Below are 19315 nucleotides of genomic sequence, written 5' to 3'. Positions count from 1 at the left end.
GTCTCGTCACAATACCACGAACAGCTGTTCAGCAAATGCTTCCTGCTCAGTGGTGCTTGTGACTCCCAGTAGAGGTCACTCTTTGTATCTCCATCCACACCGCAGGCTTGGTTGACTCCCTCTAGCCAAAGCAAGTGGCTTCTCCCTGGGCCAAAACTATAGCGCTTTCGGCTGAACCACCTAGGAGAGAATCATCTGATGCCCACACAGGGGCCCTATTAACTTCTTGTATACCCATGGATAGACAAGGAATTAACCCTTGAATGGCTTGTCATCCATGTGGGAGAGGGACTGTCAGCGAAAACTGTGAGGAATGGCAAGCCCATGGGAACAACATGCCTTGAGCGTTTCCTGCCTCATATGCACAGTGTGTTATTACCTTTGTGTCCTTTACTGCCTGGTAAGTGTAGATGAGTGGAACCGTAGGTAAACTGAGTAACAAGAGTCTGTCTCTTTCCAAGTCAGTTCCAAAGCTGGCACCAGCCCCTTCATCAGTAGCAGTGATGGGACCCTCTCAGCCCCTTTCCTTTATCTGAGATAATGCACTCCTGACTCCAGCATATCCGTTGGGTTCACTTTAAGCCTAACCCTGGGAGCAGTTTCTTCCCACGTTGGGCTCAGGTCCAGCCTATGATTTCCTTGTAAACAGTACCACCTGCTGGTCAGAACATGCCAGCTTCCAGGCTGGGAGGATTTAAGAGAAAAAGAGTCTCTTACCCCTAGTGGGATAAGAGATACAGATGTATCTTTTCCAGTTCACTGAAAAGAAATCCCCCCAAAATATTAGATAAATAGGCTGGCAGACTGATGAAAGTTTTTATATATGCTATTTGGAGTCTTTTATCACCTGAAATGGCCTTAAGGTTAGGTTATTGAGATAGGAGGATTCCAAAAGGGAGTGACATCAGCCCATACCAATGAGCAGAGAAGACTGGGCCGGGAACTGTGAATGCCAAGGCTTAACTTGAGGCTTTTCCTACTGAAATTGAGCTTCTCTCCTTTCCCCTTCCCTCTTGGAGCCTATGCCCAGCCGTAAACTGTATGGGAAAAATTTGTACAGCCCTTTGGGGTAAAAGACCTGGCCAAAATATAGAGAGCAAAGGGTAGGTGCAGTCTCATCTCTAAGCCAAACAGAACAAAATTTGAACGAGTTAGTATTAATATGGGTAACTAAAAAATAAATTTATTAAAAATAATTCTCAGGTGAATGTGCTGACTTTCTGTGGTATCTAAATTGGTTTTAGCTCTGGGAAGCAAAATGATAAAGTTGAAAGAAATAGACTTTAGGGACAGACTGACCTGAGTTCGAATGCTCATTACTAGTAAGTTAATGAACTTGTCATTCAGTTTCTGGTAAAATATGAGTAATCATGACATTCACCTGTGGGATCTTGGGATTATTCAGTATTGTATGCCACCCTTAGCCCACAGCGAGTACCTGGTGAGGCTTTGTATTAGTCCATTCTTGCACTGTTATAAAGAAATACCTGAGACTGGGTAATTTATAATGAAAAGTTTAATTGGTTCACAGTTCTGCAGGCCGTACAGGCTTCTGCTTCTCAGGAGGCCTCAGGAAATTTACAATCATAGTGCAAGGTGAAGGGGAAGTAAGACACGTCTTCATATGGCCAGGGCAGGAGGAAAAGAGACAGTGGGAGGTGCTACACACGTCTAAACAACCAGATCTCATGAGCACTCACTATCATGAGAGCAGCACCAAGGGGGAAATCCATGATTTCAGTCACCATGATCCAGTCACCTCCCACCAGGCCCCACCTCCAACACTGGGGATTACAATTAGACATGAGATTTGGGCACAGACACAAATTCAAACCATATCAGGCTTAGCTAGCATACCCTTTTCAAAATGGCTGGTAGCAATTCAGACAGGTCTGTGTCTGGATCAGACTAAGCAGTTTTCTTTTCTTTTTTTTTTTCTAGACAGAGTCTCGCTCTGTCGCCCAAGCTGGAGTGCAGTGGCTCACTGCAACCTCCGCCTCCTGGGTTCAAGCAATTTTCCTGCCTCAGCCTCCCGAGTAGCTGGGATTACAGGTACCCGCCACCACACCTGGCTAATTTTTTGTATTTTTAGTAGAGACGGGGTTTCACCGTGTTGGCCAGGCTGGTTTCGAACTCCTGACCTCAGGCGATGCACCCGTCTCGGCCTGCAAAGTGCTGGGATTACAGTTGTGAGCCACCATGCCTGGCCCCTGCAATTTTCATCATATGGTGGTAGTCTAGAGTAAACATCACATGCAAATACCATGTGACCATGGTTCTACATTGAAGATCTTCAAATTTAGATCCTGAATGGGATAACATTTTAGATAAGCATTAAAGGAGTAGACTCAAAAGAATTAGAGTCAAGCAGATCAGGGAGTCAGATCCCAGCCCTGCCATTCACTAACATTGTGGCCTCTCTGAATGTGAGATTTCTCCCTTGTAAAATGTTGTGGTTCTGCATATCATGTGAGTACCAAATGAGGGAATGTATGTAAAGCACCTGGCATGAGGTCAGCAGCCAATATGTGGCAACTCTTGGTAATAATGATAAGAAAACAAGATGCAGGAACAGGTAGGCTGGATGCTATAAGGGTTAAGGAAGGTAAGAGGCAATTCATTTATCCAGGATATGGGCCATGGGCAGTCCCTGAGCCCAGCCCAGGGACCCAGCTTCACAGAGGCTCTTTTTCTTCAGGTGGGCACCATGTCCTTGAAGATGCAGGCAAGCAATGTAACCAACAAGAATGACCCCAAGTCCATCAACTCTCGAGTCTTCATTGGAAACCTCAACACAGCTCTGGTGAAGAAATCAGATGTGGAGACCATCTTCTCTAAGTATGGCCGTGTGGCCGGCTGTTCTGTGCACAAGGGCTATGCCTTTGTTCAGTACTCCAATGAGCGCCATGCCCGGGCAGCTGTGCTGGGAGAGAATGGGCGGGTGCTGGCCGGGCAGACCCTGGGTAAGCCTCTCTCCACTATATTCTCCTAGTATTCTTTACAGTAGCTGCTATCACTATCCAGTTCTCAACCCCCTTCTCTCTTTCTCTCACCGCTACCACTGCTCTGAGATTTTATAAATTTATAAGCTATGTTTAAATTAAGTAGTTATAAAATTAATCCCTATAGGGAAGAATTTTAGAAGCCTCTGGAAAACACTTCTGACCTGTCTCTGCTTTCTCAGAGCTTCTTAGTGACAGGCTTTACAGTTCCAGTTAAAATGCAGATTCTCCAGAGAAAGAGAACAGAGTGGCCTAGAACAGCCTGTTACACCGGGTACAGATGACTTAGGTTAGAACCCTTTCTGAGAGCGAGCGGGAGGGCCTGAGAGCACAAAGACAGTGTGAATACGCTTGGCTTTGGTGTCATGTCCATGTGATATGACTGTGCTAGTGGTCTCTCTTGAAGTATGTACAGTGTTCATGCATGTGCATTTACTCCTGTGTATATGTGTATGTTTGAAAAGGGGTATCTATATGTGTTTTTTCCTGAACAAGAAGTATGTGGATTGACTGAACATGTGGAGATATGTGGACTCATACCTTTGTATGTATAGGTGTAGTGTGTGTGTGTGAGAGAGAATATATTTGAATGTGTCAGCAGATATGCATATATTCATTTACCAGGTATTTATTGAGACCTTTTCATGTAGTAAGGACTATTCTAGGCATGAAGGTGTTTGGTAGAACATCCATGTGAATGTGCATTGGCTCATTTGCATGTGGGTAGTTGTCTATACTGAGTGTACTTGAGAGTACACGTTACTTGTGTGTGAGTTTCTTACCTGGATATGTGAATGTGTGTGTGAGGGTGGCTCTATGTATGTGTTCCCATGTACCTGATGTGTTACGCATTTACGTGAGTGTATTTGAGAATGCATATAGGAATACTCGACGTGTGTGTGTGGTGGGGCGGTGGGGGAGGACATGTTTATGAGCATGCATGGATGGATCTGAAAGTGTATGGACATGTAAACAGGCATATCCATGTGATACCTGGATATGAATCTAATGTTTGAAGGTTAGATATATGAAGACCTTTGTTGGCACCATCAGTGAGCAGAATCCATGTGTATGCCGTGTAAGCACATGAATTGCTGTGTGTGTGCATGAGGGTGATGTGTGTGGGCACACTACTGTCATGCTAGCATTCCAACTCTGCCTTCTCCCTCCACACAGACATCAACATGGCTGGAGAGCCTAAGCCTGACAGACCCAAGGGGCTAAAGAGAGCAGCATCTGCCATATACAGGTGGGGCTGTCTGACTGTCTGTCTGTCTGGGTGGGATTACTCTCTCTTTCCACAGAGGGAGTAAATGCTGGTGTGACAGTGTGCTGAGTCTAGAACTTGGGGAGGTGTTTGGAGATGAGGGCCTGTGGAAAGTGGGCTGAGTGGCCGTCCCTAAGCTCCAGCCCTCTCCCCTTTGTTTCCCCAGTGGCTACATCTTTGACTATGATTACTACCGGGACGACTTCTACGACAGGTGAGCAGGGGAGGGGCGTGCCCAGGCGTGAAACAGCCAAGCTGGAAGGGTCCTGAGAGATTGTTGGTGCAGCCCACTGAGTTCTCCAAATGAGAACCAAAGCCCAGAGGTTTGCCAGGGGTTGCTCCACCAGTCAGTGGCAGAGCTGAGACTGGGGTCTTGTTCTGCAGGTGCCCAAGCCAGAGCTCCTACCACCATACAACACTGTCTACCATGCTAACTGCCCTTTTTCCTTCTTGTCCTTGGGTGAGGCTCAAGGAGACCGTATAGACAAGAGCTATATAAATGTGGCCAGTTGGAATACACAACAGGTTACAGCGCTGGTTGCAGGGAGTTTGAGCCCTTCCCTCTGTGAGGTGCCCAAGCAGCTGGTAGGAACCCCAGAGCTCAGTCTAAGCCTCTTGGGTTTATATTTAGAGACAAGAGGCCAGCAGCCATTTAGAAGTCTAATTAGTCCCTGGCGGCCTGTGGCCTACCCTGCACTCCCAAGCCCTACCCAGACTCCAGCCCGGAGGCTGTGGGCTCCCACTACAACAGCACTAGCCACATTCTTGAGTAGAAATCATGGTAGACACTAACTCAAATGTCTCCTCCTCCCTGCTTCTCTCCCTCTGTCCAGCTTAGCCCACCTCAGCAGCCCAAGAAGAACAGTGCCTCTCTGAGCATCAGTCGTCCACCCCCATCCCCACCCCGCCCCTGTGAGTGGTTTCAGGAGAGTGTGGTGTAGTGGAAAGTGTCTTAGCCTGGGGGTCAGAAGATTCAGATGCTAATCTCAGCTCTGCCACTGAATGGATTATGTGATCTTGGGCAAATTCCCTTCCCAGTTTGTGAAATGGGCTTGCACCAAGTGATCTCTCCAGGCTCCTCCAGCTCTGGGATTCTGTGGTTCAGTGATTCTGACCAAGGCCAGAGCCGTCCCCTCCCCTTGGGGGCAGAAATGCAGGGTCTGGGATCGGATCCATTCCCAGAGACTTTCCATCTGCAGCCATCACCACCTCCAGGGAGGGGCTCCCTGAACAAAGGATCCCCAAGGAATGGGGCTTTTGCCCAGCGATGGCAGGTTTCCTGGCCGTTGTCAGGAAAATTGACCCAAAGTTTACCCCCTGGGCTGCGATTCCCTGAAAAAGGTAGTAGCAACAGATGTCAGAGAGACCGCTTCTCAGCCTACTGAGTTTCTGCCTGGTCAGCTGGAAAGGAAGCCCTCCTGGAGAGGGCTTGGAGATGACTTTGGTTGGGGGCAGTGCACAGCCTGGGAGCCCTGGGGGGGTTCTGATTGAGCTGCCCAACTTTGATACTCTACCAAGCCCCTGGCCTTTGCTCTGGAATGGAGTATGAAGGGTGTGGTGATTAAGGAGGTCAAGTAAGGAAAGGGCTTAGAGTTCAGTCTTACGCCTCTGAGGTTATGGGCTCGTGAGTTGAGGGTCTCAGTACCCTGACCTTTCATCTATTACACGTTCTAAAAGTGTGTTTTTAACCGAATTCTTTCATGCTTTGCCCTTGGGTGGACACTGAATGTGGCTAGCCATCCTCATTTGGCATATGGGGAAACTGAGGCTCAGGTAGGCTCAGTTGACCCCCACTCTTGTACCTCTCTATTTCTAGCTGGGGATTTGTGCTGCTTTGAGATTTGCAAACTCTGAGCAGAGGTTGGGATGGCAGTTGACCAAGCAAAAGCCAGGTCATGTAATAGAGCAGGCCTGGGTGCCAGGGGACCTAGGGATGTCTCCTCTTTTGAATGGGGTATAACTACTAACACCTGCTCCCTTGCCTGCCCTTACTGGGCCTGGATGGTTGGAGAGGTTGTAGTGAGGTAGTGAGGATCCCAACAGCCATCAGGGTCCAGAAAGCCCTTCCTCTTCACTCCAGGGCTTGCTAGGAGCCAGCAGAGGTGTGTAGTGCAGGCCTCCCAGCCCCTCACCAGCCACACACGTTTGTAGCTGGAGCTGCAATACCCCCCTGGTGGCCACAAACCATGCTGCAGCCTCTGGCCTATCTGCCCTCACAGGCTCTTCGACTACCGGGGCCGTCTGTCGCCCGTGCCAGTGCCCAGGGCGGTCCCTGTGAAGCGACCCCGGGTCACAGTCCCTTTGGTCCGGCGTGTCAAAACTAACGTACCTGTCAAGCTCTTTGCCCGCTCCACAGCCATCACCACCAGCTCAGCCAAGATCAAGTGTGAGTGACTATATCATATTCCTAAGTAATTTGCATTTTTATCATTAGCAAAATAATAGAATCACATTTTTTTACATTGGAAAATAGATGAACAAATCTTCGACAGTTCTGCTGCTCTAACACAGCCAAGTATTTTCATGCGTTTCTAAGACGAAACAGCTGATGTTTTAGGAGGAGGGGTTGGGTTGGGCACAGAGAGTCCAGTGCTGGATATGGGGCCCAATGAAGAAATGGTGCCATCTTTCCTCTAGTAAGGATAAGGACAGGTCTACACAGGCCCATTACTCCACATTCACTCTGGTACACACATACTGCTTAACTAAGCACCCAGGAATTCAGATTGCAAAAGACACATGTTCTTGCTCAGGTGCACACAGAAGAGCACACCACACATACACACCTGTGCTCCTGTCTGTCTTTGGTCCCTTTCAGAGTTGAGAGAACAGGAGAAAAGATAGCCAGGTTCAGAATTGTGTGCTGTCACTGTAGGGATGGACACCAGGTAGTCTGAGGAGGAGACCTTTTTCCTGAGCAGGGAAAAAAAATAAAAAATAAAAAACATAACTGCTTTCCTGGTTGAAAGAACAGGGCTGAGGTTTTGTGCTAGTGTCAAGCCTCCAGCCCCTTAGGTGACAGCCCTGTCCCCCCTCCACTCCCAGTAAAGAGCAGTGAGCTGCAGGCCATCAAGACGGAGCTGACACAGATCAAGTCCAATATCGATGCCCTGCTGACCCGCTTGGAGCAGATCGCTGCGGAGCAAAAGGCCAATCCAGGTCAGCCTCTGAGGATTCTCACCCACCTCCATGACCAGGGCACAGGGCAGAGCATGGGGAAATAGTACATGGGAGAGAGGAGCTAGGGTGGCCCTGCAGATCCCAGACCACCTGCACTCACCATGCTGAGGCCAGCTTCCGCTAAGGTGCTGCCCTAGACAGCTGCCCCAGGCTGAGTTTTATTCTCCCCTCCTCCACCCCTTCCCCTCAAGATGGCAAGAAGAAGGGTGATGGAGGTGGCACCAGCGGCGGTGGTGGTGGCGGTGGTGGTGGCGGCGGCGGCGGCAGTGGTGGTGGCGCTGGCGGCAGCCGGCCACCAGCCCCCCAAGAGAACACAACTTCTGAGGCAGCCCTGCCGCAGGGAGAAGCACGGACCCGAGACGATGGCGATGAGGAGGGGCTGCTGACACACAGCGAGGAAGAGCTGGTGAGGGCCTGGCCAGGGGCACGACTGGGACTTGACTGCGCTCCTACTCTCAGGAGGCCAACAGGGGAATGGGCAGCCTGAGCTGGTTGCCCCCACTGTGAACTCCCTGTTCTGTCCTTCCCAGGGGTTCTGGTCCTGGGGGAAAGAGGGAAGAATGAGCAGGGGGCACTTGCCTATCTCAGACACCATCAGAAGTCCCACTGAGGCCTAGGGCAGACCTCCCCCAAGTGCAGGCACATTCTGGCCTCCGGTTTCCACTTGAGTTGGAGAAGGGGAGATTAGGACATAAGGGAGCGCACACGGCCTGCAGAGCTTCAGAGCAGGGCTGGGGTGGCTTGTGGAGGCCACAGCCAGGAGGTGGGTGTCACCTTCACATGAGGATTTTCTAAAAGCCATTGCTGCTCAAGCATGAAGCAAAAGCTGTCTCATAAGGGGGTGAGCTCCCCGCCTATTACTAGAACTATTCAGGCTGAGGCTGGCAGGCCATTTGACAAGGAGCTTATGCTGAGTGGGAGGGTAGACCAAACTCTGAGTCTGTGGGATATGGGTTGTGCACTTGCTGCTCATTTACTTAATGAGCTCTCATTGAGCACCAAGACCTAGACCATACTCTCTAACTTCACATAACCTTAACAAGAGCCCTGTACTATGCAGAGTATTCTGTTACCACATTTTACCCTGTGAGGAAACCGAGGCTCAGAAAGGCTGAGTGGTGTGCTCAGGGCATCAGCTCGTAGGGACTGAACCAGGGTTGGAGTCCAGACTGACTTGCTGGATCTGCAGCTTTCTCCTTTTCAGCACTGCTGGGTTCTATCGTGAGAATAGATGGGCTCATGGCCATGACAGTTAGGAGGTCTGCCTTAGGCTAGCTCATCTCTCCTTTGAGTGTAGCCCTATCCTTTGTCTTATTTTCTCAGGCATAGCAGTGTCCATAAAGGCCCTAACAAAGACTTGGATGCCCCCAGAAATGGGGAGCTCACCAGTCTATAAAGCTTTCAGCCTTCTCCAGTGCAGGCTCTCTGCACAGAAATGGGGCTCCTGCCACTCCCAGAACACCCTTCACTGGCCCGTGTGGGGTCCTCAGACCACCCTCCCAAGTTCCCAAGCCAGCGTTGTTGGCTGGTCCCATAGTCATTCCCCTTGGCTGTTCCTGCCTCTTCTGACTGTGTCCTCTAGATGCTCTCTGGACCCTGAAGTTTTTCTGGACAAATGGCTCAGGGCAGGACTCAGAGCTGGCAATGAGTGATGTGTGGTCTCTCTTACCTCCTCCCTATCAGGAACACAGCCAGGACACAGATGCGGATGATGGGGCCTTGCAGTAAGCAGGTACAGGGGTCTTGTCCTGATGGGCAGAGGGTGGGGAAGCAGTGAAGTGGAGGTTGTGCCTTTTCCTTGGATTGGGCGGGAAGTGTCATGAAGCATACCTGGCCAGGTAGCACTGACTATGCCCAAGAATGAAGTCCCCTCCATATCTAGCCATCCCATCACACCCCTTTATGCCTGGGGCTTGCCATGCTGAGGAAGCAGGTGCTGTAGATGGGCCAGCCGGGCCCACCTAGCAAGGGTTCCTTCCCTCAGCACACTCAGCCATGTTGCCTGTCTCTGCCCTTGAGGAGCTCCTAGTCTGGTAGAGGAAGACATAAGCCATTACATAACACCTAGTGTGAGCAGGATAACAATAGAGCAAGGCCAGATCATGGAAGAGGTGATGTGTAGCTGAACCTGCTAGTGATTGAGGAAGCAGTGTTCCACACCAGGGGAATGGCCTTAGCCATACAGAGCTGTGACAGTCCTTGGTATGTGGTGAGGCCAAGAGCCTCCGTGGCTGCAGTGCCCCCCTAGTTGGTAGAGGACTCTGCTTATCATCAGAGGGTGATGATTGTGAAGGGCTGTATGTGTCAGGCTTAGGGGCTGGGATTTGATTCTTTCATGGGGAGGAAATGCCCTGTGTGACAGGAGCTGCACCTGCTTTCTCCGAGTTCATCTTCAGTCCCACAAGCTGATGATTGTACCAATATAATAGATGTGGAAACAGACACTAAAGCATGCAGGGAGATAAGGTAGTAATTGGTGGAGCCTGGATTTCAGCCCAGTGGTGTGTGGCTTCAAAGCCCACTCTCTGGCTGCTGTTTACCATCTACTCTGCCCTACCTTAAAGGAAAGCCAGGCCACACCTAGCTCTGCCTACTACTCTCTGACCCATTCCCTTGGGGTGGCTTGGGTGGAGGAAGGTCTCAAACATTAGTGTTCCCAGGGAGGTGTCTGCATAGATGACACATTTATGCTGTAGTAAGATATCCCACCAGCAAAGGCTTCCAGAAGAGCTTTAGAAAATTCTACATATGCAGTCTTCTTTTGGAACTTCTTGGTTTGTTTTGCCTGGGATGCAAACAAACCTCCATATCCAGCCATCCTGCTACACTTTGTGCCTGGTGCTTTCCAAAGCTTGTTAAAATAGTTCACAGGTGAGTTACATGGGCTCAGGTGAGGAAATGGAGGTTCAGAGAGCGGGTGAGACTTGCCCAAGGTTACATGGCCAGGAAATTATGAGGCCACAGCCAGAGTGCAAGAATATCTCTGTCTCCAGACATCATTCCACCCTTTCTTCCCTACCCGTTTTATCAGCACCAGGGTCTCTTCCTCTCAGCCTTAGTCTCTTCTTTGTCTCTCTCTCTTTCTCAGCCTGACAGGAGCAATGGCCACCAGCAGGTGAAGGGCATCGTTGCCCCAGGCCTCAAGCTGGGCACCCAACCCTGGATGCCACCCCCCAGCGGGTACCAGAGGAAAGCTGGCAGCAGGCGCCTCCTCCCCCAACGCATCCCAGCCAGTGCCATGTCCTCTGCAGGTGGAGTTACTGGCCTACTCCTTCCCCATGAGCCCTCCCTGTCTGCACTGCCCAGGCCAGAGGGTAGAGCACAGGGGTTTCCCCACACTGCCTCCCCTCCCCAGGACACTCCCAGGCTTGGGTTTTTTCTATAGGTTTGGCGGGGGGCCACAGGGAGGGGACCCTGACAATAAAGAGATTGGATCCCAACCTGTTCTGAGATGGGATGGTTTGTGTTTTCTCATGAAGATATCCCGGCCCCTCTGCCAAGAAAAAGCTGGTCTAGGGTGCCTAATACTGATCCATCTGGACCTTAGTGTCCTCGGTGGTGATTAAAATGGCCAGTGGGGCTGGGCCACTGGGGAGGGTTGGATATGCTGGCCCATGAGCATCTTGCTGGCTGAAGTGTCAAGCAGTTGTGACCCACTTGGTTTACCCGATAGTAGGTCAAGACCTTATCTCTTTCCCCAGCTTCTAAGTCTGGTCTTTCTCAGCTCTTAAAAGGATTCTAGAGTCTGCCAGTCTCTACCTTCTCTCTTCTGGCTTAGGACACTATAGTTTTTCACTTGGACGTTGTCCTCCCACCAGCCTCCCAATTTCCTTCTTCTGCCCGGTGCCATCTCCCAGCAGCCACGCAGTCTTTCTGAAACGTGTCCCTTCCCTGCCTAAAGTCCCTTTACTGACTCTTCATCATCAGGACAAAACCCTACCTCCTGAATGTGGGGTGAAAGATCCTGCTTACTCCAGCCTCTCCTGTTTCTTGTCACCACCCCTTTCCTACCCCTGACACAAACCCTACATCTCAGCCTCACAAAACACACAAGTTCTTCACACTCCGGGCAGGTTTGGTAGCAAGGAATAGAGCTGTACTCCAGTGATAGCAATCAGTAGGAAGTTTGCATCAGCAGACACGCAGCCTGTCTGCCCCTGTCTTGGGCCACCCGTCTAGACATTTGTTCTCTAACAATCAGCCGGGTTCCTTCAAACGTGTGCTGCTTATACACACTCATTGTGTACTGCTAATGTCACCTCCTTCCCCCTTCATTCCCCACAATGAATGGATCAATTTTCCCCATGTTCAAATTCCCAAGAGAGAATTGACTGCCACTGCAATTTTTTTTTCCTAATCAGTCATAGGTTACAAGTACCCACCCTGGTCCAGTGAGCTGCGGGATTCATATGTGGCCACTTAGGCTAGTCTCGTTGGTATGGAGCTGTGGGAGGGCAGCACCCAGAAATAGGCTTTGTTCCAGGCCTGGCATGTACTCCTCCTGCTCCTACTTTCTCTACCTGGGAAGTAGCCGCTCAGGACGAAGCTGCTGCTGTGGTGTCGCCACCTCTGAGAAGTCTCCCAGACCCTCCGACTGCTCTTTAATTGCTTGTTCTCTCCTCTGGAAGCCTCCCCCCAACACAGAAAAATTCAATCCCATCATCAAAAAGGGCTTTAGGTTTTCCCTCCATCTTTACATATTGCTCAAAGTTTGCAGATCTGCTGGAATCCTTATTGAAAACTCCCCTTTTCAAACCAACCGGGTCTACAGCCTCCAAGGAAGCTTCCCCCTGGGCTTTGGCTTCAGGTTTTGGTAGAGGGTGGAGGCTTTGGGCAGTGTTCAAACTCCACTGGGAAGTCTTTGTTGTCCCATGTCTCTCTCACTGAGCAGCCCTCCTGCCTGTCATCCTGGGCAGGCGAGCACTCTGAGGCCCCAGTGTAGCTCTGTGCTTTGATATTCCCAAGCTCTGCTGGGGCCTGACTATGCCAGCCCCAAGGTGGCCATAGTTCTGGCCTCATACCTGAGCCAAAGGCGCCAATCCTTGCTTGGCCGTTGCCTGAGCATTAGCTGCACCAGGGGGATCACGGTCCCCATACATTTGCCTGCCATGGACCCTGGGCAGCAGGGAGAGAGTAGAGGTTTGTTAAGAGCCCATGGTGGAGGCTGAGGCCCTAAGGCCATGAGATCCAGGCTTGGGGTGAGAAACAGGCCCCTTGGAATTGGGCTGGGCCTTGGCCCAGCTTAGTCAAATCAAAAGGCTTCTATTTGGAGAGCTGAAGAGGGTGTACAGAGGAAGGGGCTAGGTCTGCAAGGAGTGCCTCATCCCCCTGAAGAGCGCTCAGTGAAACATACTTCACCCATCCATGTACCCACATCTTTCTTTGCCCAGAAGGCGAAAGCCAGCTATAACAGACCCATTTCAATAACCTGGCAAGTCATTACTGCCCTTAGTTCTTGGTGTCCCCATCTGTGAAACATGGGGGACAGCTGCTAGCCTGGACTGGAACTTGGGCAAAGTCCAAAGAATGGGATTTAGAGCTGAATGAACCTCACACTGAGGGCATAATAGCACTAGGCACTGCCCCAGAGCCTAGTGCTATATGCCTGCTGCAGGTCCTACCCAAGCGTGCTTTACTCAACGTTTCAGAGCTTGAAGGTCAGGTTGATCATGAGTTTGTGACCATAGGCTTCCTTAGTATGCCAGTCTTGGAGGACCGTGAGAAAAGCAGGGAAGATAACCTTCAAGGATAGCAGGCATCAGCTCTACTCACCTCGGCCCATCAGGCCTTGCCTAGTCATGCTGGCACCAGGTCATATGCTGGACAGGGAGAATGAGAGTCCCATCCTGGAACTCCAGAAAAGCCCCTGGATGCTCCAGCCCCTGGGAAAGCACACAGCCAGGCCCTCAGGTGGGAGGTTGGCTTCTAACACAGTGCATACACGTGCCCTTCCTCTGAGTCGGGGCAGCAAAAACATCCATTCCGCTGTGCAACAGTTGTCATTTTTCTAACATCTGAAAACTCCAGAAGGAGATGGTGATAAATGTGGTACCGGATTCTGCCTAAAGGACCAGTCTTTAGATGTTTTCAGATTAGAAGCCTCATTTGTGATCCTCACAGCCATCTTGAAAGAATAGAGCAGCCAGTGGGTACACTGGATTGTGAGCTAAGAGGCCTGGGACTTTCCACCTGTTATTGCCAGCCAAGTTGATGACCCTGGGCAAGTCTTTTTCCTTTCTAGGTCTCAATTTCCTCAGCTGTAAAATGAGAGGTTGATCTAGATCAGGGATAGTAAATGGGCCTTTGTTCAGTTACTGACTGTTGTATAACAAACCACCCCCAAATTTAGTAGCTTTAATAAACATTAGCTCCTGAGTGAGTGGCTTGGCAGTTTGGGCTGTGTTCAGTGTGGTGGTTCTTATCTCATCTGGGCCCTCGTGTGGCTGAAGTGAGCTGGCAGATCAGCTGGGGACTAGCTGGTCTCAGATGGCCTCACCTGCCTGTCAGGTGGTTGGCTGGGCAACTGGGCCACATGTTGCAGCATCTAGCAGGCTGACCCAGGATTCTAGACGTCATGGCTGAGTTCCAAAAACCGCAAGAGAAGACAAGCCCAGTATGCAAGTGCTTTTGAGGATATTGCTATGTCGTATCTTTTGGCCAAAGTCAGTCACATGGCTAAGCCCAAATTCTTAACAGGGGGAGCTTCAAAATATGGCCGTATTTTAAAAATCTACCTCAGGTCTCATTTCACTTGCCAACTCAGAACTTTTAGTAGCGGCTGCCTGGAGTGCCCTTTGAGGATCTGCAGCAATTTTTAGACTGTTTGGAAATAGTGACATGATAGTTTGGCAGTTTCTCTTATGGGCATGGAATTCAAGCGTGGGCACGTGAGTGTCAGGTATTTGCCATCCCTGGCCAGGTTGACCCGTAAGGTCATAACCTGCCCCATAGGATGTTATATGCAGTAGGCCTGTCTGACAAGACCACAGAAATAGAGAAGGCAAAGCAGGGCAAAAGATTCTGAGCCAGGCATCCTTGGTTTTCATCCCAGCCAGATCATTGATTCCTTGAGGTTTTAGGCAAATCAAAATCCCTCCACCAGTAGCCAAATTCTTCATAATAAACTTCCTCCGTAACAGTAAACCATTTCCTGAACACCTGCTGTAAAAAAGCACATTTTACATTTACTTAATCTCCACAACCACCCTCAGTAGGTATAGGAAGGACTTTTGATTACCAGTTACAGAAACCGAATTCAGTCCTGCTTAGTGGGAGGAAGTTTATTGGCTCACAAATTGTAAAGTCCAGGGATCTTCAGACATGGGGACTTGGGTTCAAAAGCTGCCATCGAGAATCCAGTTAGCCAGGCATGGTGACACGTGCCTGTAGTCCCCGCTACTTGGGGGACTACAGTGCGAGGATCATTTGCACCTAGGAGGTTAGTGCTGCAGTGAGCCATGATCCTGCCGCTGCACTCCAGCTTGAGTGACAAAGCGAGACCCCAACTCAAGGGGAGAAAATCTGGTTTTCGGGCAGGTTCCAAGAAGTGGTAGAGCATGGCCATAGGGCCCGTGAGGGTAGAGGGACAGAGGAGAGAATCCCCAAAAGGAGGACAAAGCTTGGCTAACAAAACAGCAGGTGTCCACTGTGTGGTTATGCCTATTCTATAGATTTTGTAGATGAGGTTTAAAAGCATGGTCCCAAGTAAAGGTGGCATCTCTATCCTATCCTCGCCTTTATCTAAACTCTGTGACCGATCAATAGCATATGATGGTGGTGGTGCTCTGCCAGTCTCCCAGTCCTGGACTGAAGCACTAGCAGCTTCCACTTATTATCTCTTGGGACTCTAGCTGTTGGGACCCAACCACCATGCTGTGAAGCAGCCCAAGCCACACAGAGAGGCCATGTGTACATGTTCAGCTGACAGCAGTATCAAATGTCAGACATGAATGAGGAAGGCTTCAAGATGACTCCAGCCCAGCCACCGTCTGAGAACAAAGTAAGAACTGCCTCACTGATCGCATTCAAAGCCCGGCACCATGAGAGATAATAAAACGTTGTTTGAAGATGCTAACTTTTGGAGTGATTTGTTGTATCAGTAGATAAACAGGACACAGGCCCACAGAGGTTCAGTAGCTTGCGGTGCTTCTCAGGGGGCTAGGTTGAGAGTATAGGTTTTGTTGCCGGGCGCGGTGGCTCACGCCTATAATCCCAACACTTTGGGAGGCCGAGGCGGGCGGATCACAAGGTCAGGAGATCGAGACCATCCTGGCTAACACAGCAAAACTCCTCTACTAAAAATACAAAAAAATTAACCGGGCGTGATGGCAGGCACCTGTAGTCCCAGCTACTTGGGAGGCTGAGGCAGGAGGATGGCGTGAATCTGGGAGATGGAGCTTGCAGTGGGCCGAGATCGCGCCACTGCACTCCAGCCTGGGCGACAGAGCAAGACTCCGTCTCTTGCTGACTCTTCCCCATATGCCTGCATCTCTCTACCCTCTTTTCTCTGTACTCACTCCCTAGATGACTTCATCTGTGGTTTCAGACTCCACTCCTGGCTCCATAATCTTCACCTCTAACTCATTTTCCTCCCAAGAACACCAGGGGAGTAGGTACAGATGCCCATTAATAACTGTACTTGGATGTCCACAAGGACCTGTCCAGCCCCCACTTGCCTGTGTCAACCTCCTCCACTGCTCCATTAATTTTTCCCTCTGTGTTAATTTTTCCCTGGCGATCTTAGGTCCTTTCTGTGTCTTACTTGGACTTTTGCAGTAACCTCTAATTAGTCTCCCTGCTGCTCTTCCTACTGGGCTATCCACTTTATCACCATCCCATTGAGATCCACACCCCTTAGCATGACAAAGACATCCGAGATATGACTGACCCCTTCTCAACACCTCCCCTCCCGCAATCTGCCTCCTCCACGTCTCAAGTCACGTGGAATAAATTGTGGAAAGACCTGTGCTGTCGGCTTGTGCCTTTACACATGCTGTTATCTCTACCTCGAATGCTGTCTGTCTTCCCCCACTGGCTAACCCTTGTTATCCTTTATAACAGCTCAGAAGTTGCCTGCTCAAAGACACCTTCCTGGCCTGAATTAGAACTGCCCTCCCACGTGCTACTTCCATCACAGATCTTACCATCTATTATATTATTACATACATACACACACACACATGCATATATATATTTTGAGATCAGGGTCTCACCCAGGTTGGAGTGCAGTGGCACAATCTCGGCTCACTGACACATCTGTCTCCCAGGCTCAAGCAATCCTCCCACCCCAGCCTCCTGAGTAGGCATGTGCCACCACACCTGCCTAATTTTTTTGTATTTTTGGTACAGATGGGGTTTCACCATGTTGCCCAGGCTGGTCTTGAATTCCTGAGCTCAGGAAATCCTGATCCTGAAATTCCATCCTGGAAATTCAGCCCAATAAAAGGAAAATAGTTCTATGTGCCAGGCAGGCCTGGGTTAAACATACTATCTTACCATTACCTCTTTAAAGTGGACATTTTCCCACTTTATAGCTGAGAATACAGGATAATAATCAGTGGCACTGGGGGACTGCCACTGTGGACTGTACAAAGCCCATGCTCAGCATTATCAAGAATTAGCAAGCACTTGCCATTAGGGTACTGACTTAACAAACTATGGCATAATATGGATGGATTCTTACGTAGTCTTTTAAAATTATGAAGCCTATAATAACTTGGAAAAATGGTCTGGATACTAAAAAGTTATATGATGGTAGGATTATGGGAATTTAACATTTTAAATTATAATCTCATCTTCCCAATTAAAAAAGACCACCTCACCTGCTACAAAGCCCAGCTTCTAAGAACACATTGCAAAATTTAATGTTCTGTTCAATTGCGAAGCCTCAGTATTGTCAGGGCAAAGATCTGGAAGGGGGAGCCAGGTGCAGAGCTGGAACCTCACATACCACAGCAGCACTTCTTCCAGACTGTCCAGCCCAGCACTTTTTCTGCAAAACCTATCCTGTCAGGTGAGGGGAGAGGTGTACAAAATTCTGCATATTTTATACTCCCTTTAAAGAAACGCGCCGGGCGCGGTGGCTCACGCTTGTAATCCCAGCACTTTGGGAGGCCGAGGCGGGCGGATCACAAGGTCAGGAGATCGAGACCACGGTGAAACCCCGTCTCTACTAAAAAATACAAAAAATTAGCCGGGCGTGGTGGCGGGCGCCTGTAGTCCCAGCTACTCGGAGAGGCTGAGGCAGGAGAATGGCGTGAACCCGGGACGCGGAGCTTGCAGTGAGCCGAGATTGCGCCACTGCACTCCAGCCTGGGCGAAAGAGCAAGACTCTGTCTCAAAAAAAAAAAAAAAAAAAAAAAAAAACGCATTCAAATACGTATCACCCACAACTTTCTAGGCATTGCCTGCTCTCAGTATTGGGGATACATGAATGAACAAAAGAAAAGTGTCTGCTCTCAACACTTCTTAACATTATGATGTGCTGGAGAAACCATCTTTATAGTAGGCAGGGACCCAAGGAAGTGTGGGAGTGAGCCAGGTAGACACCTTGGGAAAAGCTTCTCAAACTTTCCTGTAGGTGGGAGCGAGGGGCATGGAATCAAGGTTTTCTAAAAAGTAGAGCTACAACTGCATGTTTTCTATATGCTGATGAAAATGCACAGCACTGGCCAGGCACGGTGGCTCACGCCTGTAATCCCAGCACTTTGGGAAGCCAAGGTGGGCAGATTGCTTGAGGTCAGGAGTTTGAGACCAGCCCAGCCAACATGGTGAAACCCCGTCTCCATTAAAAACACAAAAATTAGCTGGTGAGGTGGCGGGTGCCTGTAATCCTGGCTACTCGGGAGGCTGGGGCAGGAGAATCACTTGAACCCAGGAGGCGGAGGTTGCAGTGACCCGAGATCTTGCCACTGCACTCCAGCCTGGGTGACAGAGTGAGACTCCATCTCAAAAAACAAAAGAAAATGCACATCACCATATTCAAGACTTGTCAGGCAGTTATGAAACCCACTTACTTACTCTTGACTTTTTTTCTTTGAGACAGACTTGCTCTGTTGCCCAGGCTGGAGTGCAGTGGCAGGGTCTCGCCTCACTGCAACCTCCGCCTCCTGGGTTCAAGCAATTCTCCCGCCTCAGCCTCCCAAGTAGCTGGGATTATAGGCGCCAGCCACCATGCCCAGCTAATTTTTTTTTTTTTTTTTCAGTAGAGACAGGGTTTCACCATGTTGGCCAGGCTGGTCGTGAACTGCTGACCTTGTGATCCGCCCACCTCGGCCTCACCACCACGCCCAGCCTACTCTGACTTTTCTTTACCATGGAACCCCCTCCTTTTCCTTTTCATAATTAGGAACAGTCCTCAACGTTGTTTCCTAAGACGCTTTGGAAATGATGTCTGATTCCCTTCCAAAACTAGAAAGTGGCTCTTGATCAGAAGCTCTTGACTGCCTTTGCTTTGTCACCACATTGCAAGGTTCCTTCAGCTGAGCTATGTTTGGTGAGAGACAGTAGAGACAGAAGAGATTGATGCTACTGTGTCTGAGTAACATAGGGCAACCCATTATTTTTCATGGGTTTTCAATCCAATTTAGTCAATTATCTCAACTGGACTCTTACAGAGGCTGCATCAGTCCCGAGAATCTGCTTCAAGAATGAAGTTAAAAACGAGTTGAAATCACCAGTCTAACTATTTATCAACCTGTCACCAAACTGAAGAGTATCATTCCTTCTCCTAAAGGGTCCCACTAAGTAAAGAAATAAACCAAACACACATACATACACAAAAGCAATGGAGCGTTAATTACACAAGAGGCACTGATCCTTGCTTTATTCATGTAGAAATATCCAACATTGGGAATCGTGTGGGTGT

General features: G+C 49.6%; 1 protein-coding gene across 4 annotated transcripts in view; it reads left to right on the top strand.

The window, feature by feature from the left end:
* Window positions 1-15523, top strand: part of RALY (RALY heterogeneous nuclear ribonucleoprotein) — a 91544-nt gene extending 76021 nt beyond the window's left edge. The window contains exons 2-9 of one of the 4 annotated variants that reach the window (XM_063633772.1): window positions 2699-2963; window positions 4179-4251; window positions 4436-4483; window positions 6489-6655; window positions 7315-7428; window positions 7641-7855; window positions 9133-9181; window positions 15300-15523. In XM_063633772.1, the coding sequence (XP_063489842.1) occupies window positions 2708-2963; window positions 4179-4251; window positions 4436-4483; window positions 6489-6655; window positions 7315-7428; window positions 7641-7855; window positions 9133-9177 (918 nt within the window). In that variant the 5' untranslated portion in view covers window positions 2699-2707 and the 3' untranslated portion in view covers window positions 9178-9181; window positions 15300-15523. Of the gene's footprint in view, window positions 1-2698; window positions 2964-4178; window positions 4252-4435; window positions 4484-6488; window positions 6656-7314; window positions 7429-7640; window positions 7856-9132; window positions 9182-10537; window positions 10890-15299 lie in introns of those variants that run through there. The other 3 variants (XM_063633773.1, XM_055265921.2, XM_055265922.2) reach the window with 3 other exon arrangements.
* Window positions 15524-19315: the final 3792 nt, after the last annotated feature.

The sequence above is a fragment of the Symphalangus syndactylus genome, chromosome 24 (assembly GCF_028878055.3).
Source record: "Symphalangus syndactylus isolate Jambi chromosome 24, NHGRI_mSymSyn1-v2.1_pri, whole genome shotgun sequence".
In the NCBI taxonomy this organism is placed as follows: Eukaryota; Metazoa; Chordata; class Mammalia; order Primates; family Hylobatidae; genus Symphalangus; species Symphalangus syndactylus.
The sequence above is the reverse complement of the archived record's forward strand: the minus strand, read 5'-3'. Positions and strand labels throughout refer to the sequence as shown.